The sequence below is a fragment of the Triticum urartu genome, chromosome 7A (genome assembly GCF_056163025.1).
Source record: "Triticum urartu cultivar PI428250 chromosome 7A, HENAU_Tu73, whole genome shotgun sequence".
NCBI classification, from domain to species: domain Eukaryota; kingdom Viridiplantae; phylum Streptophyta; class Magnoliopsida; order Poales; family Poaceae; genus Triticum; species Triticum urartu.
The window spans coordinates 269,409,345-269,417,555 of record NC_141879.1 but is presented as its reverse complement, the minus strand read 5'-3'; the positions used below and the strand labels follow the sequence as shown (position 1 = coordinate 269,417,555).

Below are 8,211 nucleotides of genomic sequence, written 5' to 3'. Positions count from 1 at the left end.
TAGTTCATCGTAAAGAGTTACGTTGATGCAAGCTTTGACACCGATCTGGATGACTCTGAGTCTCGATCTGGATACATATTGAAAGTAGGAGCAATTAGCTAGAGTAGCTCCATGCAGAGCATTGTAGACATAGAGAATTTGCAAAATACACACGGCTCTGAATGTGGCAGACCCGTTGACTAAACTTCTCTCACAAGCAAAACATGATCACACCTTAGTACTCTTTCGGTGTTAATCACATAGCGATGTGAACTAGATTATTGACTCTAGTAAACCTTTTGGGTGTTAGTCACATGGTAATGTGAACTAATCACATAAAGATGTGAACTATTGGTGTTAAATCACATGACGATATGAACTAGATTATTGACTCTAGTGCAAGTGGGAGACTGAAGGAAATATGCCCTCGAGGCAATAATAAAGTTGTTATTTATATTTCCTTATATCATGATAAATGTTTATTATTCATGCTAGAACTGTATTAACCGAAAACTTAGTACATGTGTGAATACGTTAGACAAACATAGTGTCCCTAGTATACCTCTACTTGACTAGCTCATTAATCAAAGATGGTTAAGTTTCCTGACCATAGACATGTATTGTCATTTGATGAACGGGATATCACATCATTAGAGAATGATGTGATGGACAAGACCCATCCGTTAGCTTAGCATTATGATCATTTAGTTTTATTGCTATTGCTTTCTTCATGACTTATACATATTCCTCTGACTATGAGATTATGCAACTCCCGAATACTGGAGGAAAACCTTGTGTGCTATATATCAAACGTCACAACGTAACTGGGTGATTATAAAGATGCTCTACAGGTGTCTCCGAAGGTGTTTGTTAAGTTGGCATAGATCGAGATTAGGATTTGTCACTCTGAGTATCGGAGAGGTATCTCTGGGGTGCCCTCTCGGTAATGCACATCACAATAAGCCTTGCAAGCAATGTGACTAATGAGTTAGTTGCAGGATGATGCATTACGGAACGAGTAAAGATACTTGCCAGTAACGAGATTGAACTATGTATGAGGATACCGATGATCGAATCTTGGGCAAGTAACATACCGATGACAAAGGGAATGACGTATGTTGTTATGCGGTTTGACCGATAAAGATCTTTGTAGAATATGTAGGAACCAATATGAGCATCCAGGTTCCGCTATTGGCTATTGACCGGAGATGTGTCTCGGTCATGTCTACATAGTTCTCGAACTCGTAAGGTCCGCACACTTAATGTTCGATGACGATTTGTATTATGAGTTATGTGTTTTGGTGACCTAAGTTTGTTCGGAGTCCCGGATAAGATCATGGACATGACGAGGAGTCTCAAAATGGTCGATAGGTAAAGATTCATATATTGGAAGGTAGTATTCGGACATCGGAATGGTTCCAAATGATTCGGGTATTTTTTCGGAGTACTGAGGGGTTACCGGAACCCCCGGGGAAGTGTTGGGCCAACATGGGCCTAAGGGAGAGAGAGGGAAGCCCGCGGGGGGTGGCCGCGAGCCCCCCTCCTAGGGAGTCCGAATAGGACAAGGAGGAGGGGGCGGCCCCCCTTCCCTTTCCCTCTCCCTCTCCTTCCTATTCCCTTCGGTGGAGAAAGGAAAAGAGGGGGGGCGAATCCTACTTGGACTAGGAGTCCAAGTAGGACTCCCCCCCTTGGCGCGCCCCTCATGGCCGCCGGCCTCCTCCTCCCCCCTTTATGTATGGGGGCGGGGGGCACCCCAAAGACACACCAAGAATTCTCTTAGCTGTGTGCGGTGCCCCCCTCCACAGTTTACTCCTCCGGTCATAGCGTTGTAGTGCTTAGGCGAAGCCCTGCGCGGATCACATCACCATCACCATCACCGTCACCACGTCATCGTCCTGTCGGAACTCTCCCTCGACCCTCTACTTGATCAAGAGCTCGAGGGACGTCATCGTGCTGAACGTGTGCTGAACACGGAGGTGCCGTACGTTCGGTACTTGAATCGGTTGGATCGTGAAGACGTTGGACTACATCAACCGCGTTAACATAACGCTTCCGCTTTCGGTCTACGAGGGTACGTGGACACAGTCTCCCCCTCTCGTTGCTATGCATCTCCTAGATAGATCTTGCGTGATCGTATGATTTTTTTTTGAAATTGCATGCTATGTTTCCCAACAACAAGATGAAATGGCGATGACATGCTGGTATATTTGGTGGGGCGTATGAAGGTATGTAGGGGAGAACATGTTTCGAGCTAGGCGTGCTCGACACTGACTTTTGCCACCAATTTTTTGAGAGCTCACAAGAAGAATTACGAGGCCCAAAAGCATGGATGGGAAAAACCAAGAGAGGGGTATGTCAAGCTTAATATAGATGTTGCCTTCTCAATTAACCAGGGAACATGTGCTACGGGGGTATCAGAAATGGATGCAGTACCTTGAGGGCATGCAATTGTTGTGGACTGAATAATGTTACAGATGTGGTGGCGAACGAAGCAACATTGCTATACGGTAGTCTGACTCTGGTGAGAGAGGTGGGGTGGGGGTGCAACAACCTAATAGTTAATAATGATTCCATGCATGTTATGGAGGTTACGAAGGATGGTGGAAATTATATGAAAAATGAAAAATCTAACCCTTTTCTGAAACTTTAGCACGAAATGAACCAGATTCCAAGAAAAATCACAAAATGGCCCATTGCATGACGCCTTGGCCCGAGACGCCATGCTAGATGGCACCATAGCTACCCCTACCGAGGGCGTCCCGCTATCTAGCATCACGCCCCACCAAATGGGCCATTTTTGTGAATTTTTTTAATCGGGTTCATTTTATGCTAAATTTTTGAAAAAGGGCTAGATTTGTCCATTTTCATGGAAATTTTATTGGGCAATGGCTGTGAATTTTGAAGAATGCTCTTTCTTAACTAGAGGTTTTAATCATGTTATCTTTTAGTGTAGTTTCATGAGAGCAATAGTGTCTTGCTTGTAATACGAAGGGTTCTCAAAATATTGTGTGAATTTAGATCCCTTTTGATTTTATTGTTTGTTTACTTAATACTTTCACCAATCAATAAATTCATCATAATATTATCTAAAAAGATTTCCATCTTTAACTCTTCCTCCTCTATTCCTTGGTGACTAGGCAAACTCTCCCATCCAGGCTTCATCGGTGAGCCCGTGGATTCGCCTCCCCTCTTCTTGCCGTACTGGCGACCGGCGGCGGTGAGAGGAATCCCGGGGCCTTCACTTTGGTTAGTAGTTTAGTTTAGTGTTTTTAGTCATCTTGGGGCGACACTCGGGCGGATGGTAGCACTTCTTCTTTGAGTTTGTCTTCGTGGCTTTGATCTTCCTTGACTTTGTCCATCTCGACGAAGCTGACAGAGCTCTCATGTAGATTCCTGCCATCTCATTGGGGCAATGAGGTTAGGGTTTCTCGTTGTGTGGCGAGATTTGGTGTCCGGTGCTTCAGATCCATTCAAGGGTTCAACGACGTCCACCGCGGCTCTAGGGCTCTGGTCCCTAGGGGCACATGCACGAAGACCTTCTGGTTGTCATCAACAAGGTCAAGCCGGTTCCAACAGGGGAACGATGACAGAATCGTGTTAGCGGCTCGTTTTGGCTTCAATAGTGGTCCTTTGATGGTCTCAGAATCTCGATATAATTTTTGTTATGTTTGACATGCTTTGCACTTCCGGTGAATTTTGATAATACTCCTATAGATAGATAGATAGATAGATAGATAAAGTCATCATGATGGCTTTCCCCAAAAGACAAAAAACAAAAGATTTGTTTTTGAGCGGTGCAAGAAAACAAAAGACGAAACGCAGAGGAAAACAAGAGAGAGAAAGGCCGGGCCTGTCCCATAGACGAGACATTGGGCCGTAAGCCCATGAAGAGCTGTGAAGCTCTAGGGTTTTCTCGCCTCCTCATAGACCTCCACCGCCTCCTCAGTTTTCCCCCTGTTGGAAGAGTTCGTGCCAAGGCCAGCCCTCACCCTCCCATCCCTCCTCTCCGGCCGCAACCCCCGCCGCCGCCGCCATGGTAAGCCTCGTCCCTCTCTTCTCAGGCACAATCTTCTGCCTGCTGTACGTGCCGTCGCTCTGACATCCTCGCTGTTGCATTCGTCGCAGGTGAAGTACTCGAGGGATCCGTCCAACCCGACCAAGTGTAAGATCTATCTTCCCTCTGTCCCCTCAATGAATTTTTTCTTGCTTTGCGCTTTGCCTTCTGCTTGTGGTGGGTTCTGATCCGATGTTTCGTGCTTTCGTGCGCAGCGGCCAAGGCCTGTGGCAAGGATCTCAGGGTCCACTTCAAGGTGCGTTCCGTGAACCTGCTCTACGCGAGATTTTTTGTCTGTGGAGTTGCGCTACTGGTTGATTGATCCCAGACTAGCGTTCTTGTCAATTTTCATGCGATCTTGTTGATTTAGGGTTAGGGAGTGTACAAATGGCCTCATGAATGATTGAACTGTGACAAACCTAAAGAGTAATGGTTCTGATCTGTTCTTTGCATGCACAGTTACCAGGTTACTTTAGGGATATCAATGCATTCTTTACCGGCGTTAGTCACAGTCGCCAATGGTTCTTAGGCAATCTGAACGTGACATCATCTTTAGCCATGTCTTGTTTTGAGGAAGTACATAGCTAATGTCCGCATTTAATCCAAAATCTGCCCAGTTCGCGTTGTATTTGCTAAAGAACGCTGAGAGTCACGCTTAAGTACGCTGCTGCTACTTTATCCTTCTCATTTCTGTACCTAATGTCTGCAATTTTGAAGTCCGTGTTTTGCACATTTAATTTTGGCAGATATCATTACAGTTTAATAGGAACATTGAATATTGTTGTGTTCATTGCTTGCGTCATAGTTATCACTTTGTGATGTTGCTGCAGGTTTCTCTGCTCAAACTCCTAAGTCTCAGTGATCTTTGCCCCCCCTCTAGAAGTCAGGATTAATTGTTTAGAAGATCCTGGCTCCGATGTATCCAAGTCGGGATTAATTGTTTAGATGATTCTTGGTCTGATATATCATTATAGTTTCGTTTACGTTGTTTGATAGCTTTCCATCGTCTTGTTTCTTATCTTTATATTGCATAATTTGAATATCATTAGTTATGAAGACGCCAACTTTTTGTCAGCCTGCTCTATTTTTTCTTTTCTGTTGACGTATGCATACCAAGCATTGCTCACTCTCTGAACTTGGTGAAAAATATCCCATGTAATGTAGTACCGTTGCTTCTTAAGGCTAATAATGTGTAAGGGAAGGGAATGGTCTGTTGGCCTGCAATCTTTTTCTGCCAGATTTTGCATCTGTAAAACTAAGTTCAGTTATTTTATCATAGGACCCTGGTGCCAGCACAGTTGTTCCTCGTTTTTGTGCTAGATTGATAATTTTGTAGTCCCATCATTGTCAAATGGTTATATCTTGTTTGTTTCGCTAACTTGCTAATACTGGATGCAGAACACACGCGAGACAGCGTTTGCTCTTCGCAGGATGCCTTTGGGCAAGGCTAAGAGGTACCTTGAGGATGTTCTCGCTCACAAGCAAGCGATTCCCTTCCGGAGATACTGCAGAGGTGTGGGTCGTACCGCGCAAGTAAAGAACCGCCAGCCAAATGGGCAGGGTCGCTGGCCTGCAAAGTCGGCCCAGTTCGTGTTGGATTTGCTGAAGAATGCTGAGAGTAACGCTGAGGTATGCTACTGCTGCTGCTATTTTATCCTCATTCTATTTTTGATATGCATCATATTCTGAGCATTTGTTTTGGTTAACTTATTATGTGTTGCGTACATAGGTTAAAGGCTTGGACGTCGACAACCTCTACATTTCACACATCCAGGTGAACCAAGCCCAAAAGCAGAGGCGCCGTACATACCGTGCTCATGGACGCATCAATCGTAAGTTCTAAAGGGTGTTATATTGAAATGTCTATTTGCTTTCATTGGACATGGTGCTAATATTTCTCTATGGCAGCTTACATGTCCAACCCCTGCCACATTGAGCTGATCTTGTCAGAGAAGGAAGAGCCTGTGAAGAAGGAGGTATGCTCGTTTTATGCATTTGTTTTAGTTACTGCCTATCTGGAACTTGTAAATTTGTCCAATATTTCTAACTTCAAGATTCTTAAGATTCACCTTCTAATCAGTCCTACATCAATCACATTGCCATGCTGTCTGTTCTTATGTGCTGTTTTGGTTAGCTGTGTCTCCTAAAGCATATATTGTCTCCTTTGGTAGGCTGACAACGTCGTCGCACCAAGGAAAGCTATCTAAGCTAACGGAGTGGCTGCATTCGTCCAAGAATCTTAGTTGTAGTTCTTCTCAAGTATCTTTGTTGGCAGTGTTTGTTGCCTCCTTGATGTTTTTGTTACCAACATGGAGTAAGGATTTGTTAAGGTTGATGCTATCCTTGTGATCGCGAGTGGTCTTTATATGCTAAAACAGTTTCAGATATTTGAGCATTAGCCCATCAGAACTTATTTCTCAGAGATGCTGGTCCTTTCGGGATGTTCACTTTGAGTATTATATCCACTTTTTAGTTGCTCTTAATTATCCACTTTTTAGTTGTTTTGATATATACACCGTCTGTTCTTAAATATAAGATGTTTTGGCAGTTCGATTTCAACTGCTAAAACATCTTATATTTAGGAACAGCGGTAGTACTTTCTATTGGTCATAAAATTCCTCTTACTGCTTTGCAATTTTTGGTTGAATGGTTTTCTGTTCCTGCCACTGACCAGAAGCTCATTAAAGTTGTTATGTGCCTTACATTTTCTTTAATTACTGCGAATCGCTACTTTTACCGATATTGCAGCCAGTCTACTGGCAGCCGTGGTGCGCACGGACCTTCACCGGTGTTCTGTGTACTGTGTGGCGGGGAAGGCAACCATCCAGGCACGGTCAAACCGTTAAAGCGCCTATATTCCGTGGCTGTATACGGTCAAATCAAATCATCTAAGTTTGTAGTGGGCGTCCAAAGTTGTACTAACAAATTGTCAGCAAAATGGCGGAGACAAGTTCGGGATGAACAGTAAAATCGAAAATATTCAAAAAAAAAACCTGTTTTTTTTACAACAGTTTTCGATGTTTGCAAAATTTCAGCGTGAAATGACATTCTTGGCAGTGGTGGCAAAAAAAAAACATCACTCCAAGATGCCTTTGAAAATAACTTTTTTGGAGCATGATTTTGTTTATTTTGCCATGGTTCTATGAAATATTATTTCACGATGAAAATTTGCAATCACTGACAAGATTTGTTTTGTCATAAATATTTTTTTGATTTTTTTTCATTTTACGGAAAACCCAAGCTCATATGATCTTGGGCTAAGAAACTCCATGTCCGCTTAAGGGCATATCCAACACAAACCCTTAAACCTTCCATACCTGTTCAAGCGGTCCGGATCCACGAGCCATCCAATAATGTTGTCCAAATGCCAACCACGTAGGATTGTGACACCTCTGCCACATAAAAATGAGGCAGAACCCGCACATTCGGGGATGACTGCATTGTTTCTGGCAAAATCCTCCTTTCTTTTTCTTCTTTATCATCTTGTCGCTCTCCGAATAATAAATAAAGATGGCCGCATGCATCGATTGATGCAGAGACCGGGGGTTTTAACCTCCTTTTCAAAAAAAATCCTGCCACTCTCCAGCCAGTTCCCGTCCATTTTTGTCGTCGCCCGCCACATGGACTCGTACAAAAAGCTACCGAAGAAGGCGGTGGTGGAAGATCCAGCGATCGTGGCTGCCCGAAAGATCAATTGGGCGACATGACAAAACCGCCCCTCAAAGCGAAGGCAAAGACCGCGCCACTCAAGTAGTAGAAGGTCGGTCGGAGTGGTGGTAGTCGTGGCGGCGGACGTGCGGGGGCGGGTAGGGTGCAGGGCAAGGCTTGGGACGTTGGGTGCCATCGCAATCACCGTCCATGTAGACGCCATCCTGGATGGTACAATTCAAGGCTCCATACTTGTACGCTGCCCAATAACTCGGTAGGCAGTCCCCAACAGTCGTTCCTGGGCACGTGCCTTACTGCGTCGAAGTCAACATGGTGCCGCTCATTTTCTCCGAGTCTGCATAGCCGCAACATGTCCGGACGCGGACGTCTGGTGTGGAGCAGCTCGGTGCCTGCATCTGTTCACCGGTATGTCTCAACCAGGCGAGTCGACGTACGACGAGCATGCAGATGTTTGAGCTGATCCATGACAGAGGCGCAGATTGCTACAAGGACGGGTATGTGGATGACTC

The 8,211-nt window shown here is 44.7% G+C and overlaps 1 protein-coding gene across 1 annotated transcript; it reads left to right on the top strand.

Moving 5' to 3' along the window:
- The first annotated feature begins 3,865 nt into the window (after positions 1-3,865).
- LOC125522746 (large ribosomal subunit protein uL22y) lies at positions 3,866-6,516 on the top strand. Its single transcript, XM_048687778.2, has 7 exons — positions 3,866-4,015; positions 4,105-4,141; positions 4,249-4,289; positions 5,432-5,662; positions 5,763-5,865; positions 5,942-6,009; positions 6,205-6,516. The coding sequence occupies exons 1-7, from the start codon at positions 4,013-4,015 to the stop codon at positions 6,238-6,240; spliced, it is 519 nt and encodes a 172-aa protein (XP_048543735.1). The 5' UTR covers positions 3,866-4,012; the 3' UTR covers positions 6,241-6,516.
- The last annotated feature ends 1,695 nt before the right edge of the window (positions 6,517-8,211 follow it).

What these genes read in the sequence shown, in the direction of transcription:
- LOC125522746 (XM_048687778.2), top strand. An exon ending in ATGCTGAGAGTAACGCTGAG is followed by an intron (nt 5,663 to 5,762) that starts GTATGCTACTGC and finishes TTGCGTACATAG; the next exon opens with GTTAAAGGCTTGGACGTCGA. An exon ending in TGCTCATGGACGCATCAATC is followed by an intron (nt 5,866 to 5,941) that starts GTAAGTTCTAAA and finishes TCTCTATGGCAG; the next exon opens with CTTACATGTCCAACCCCTGC.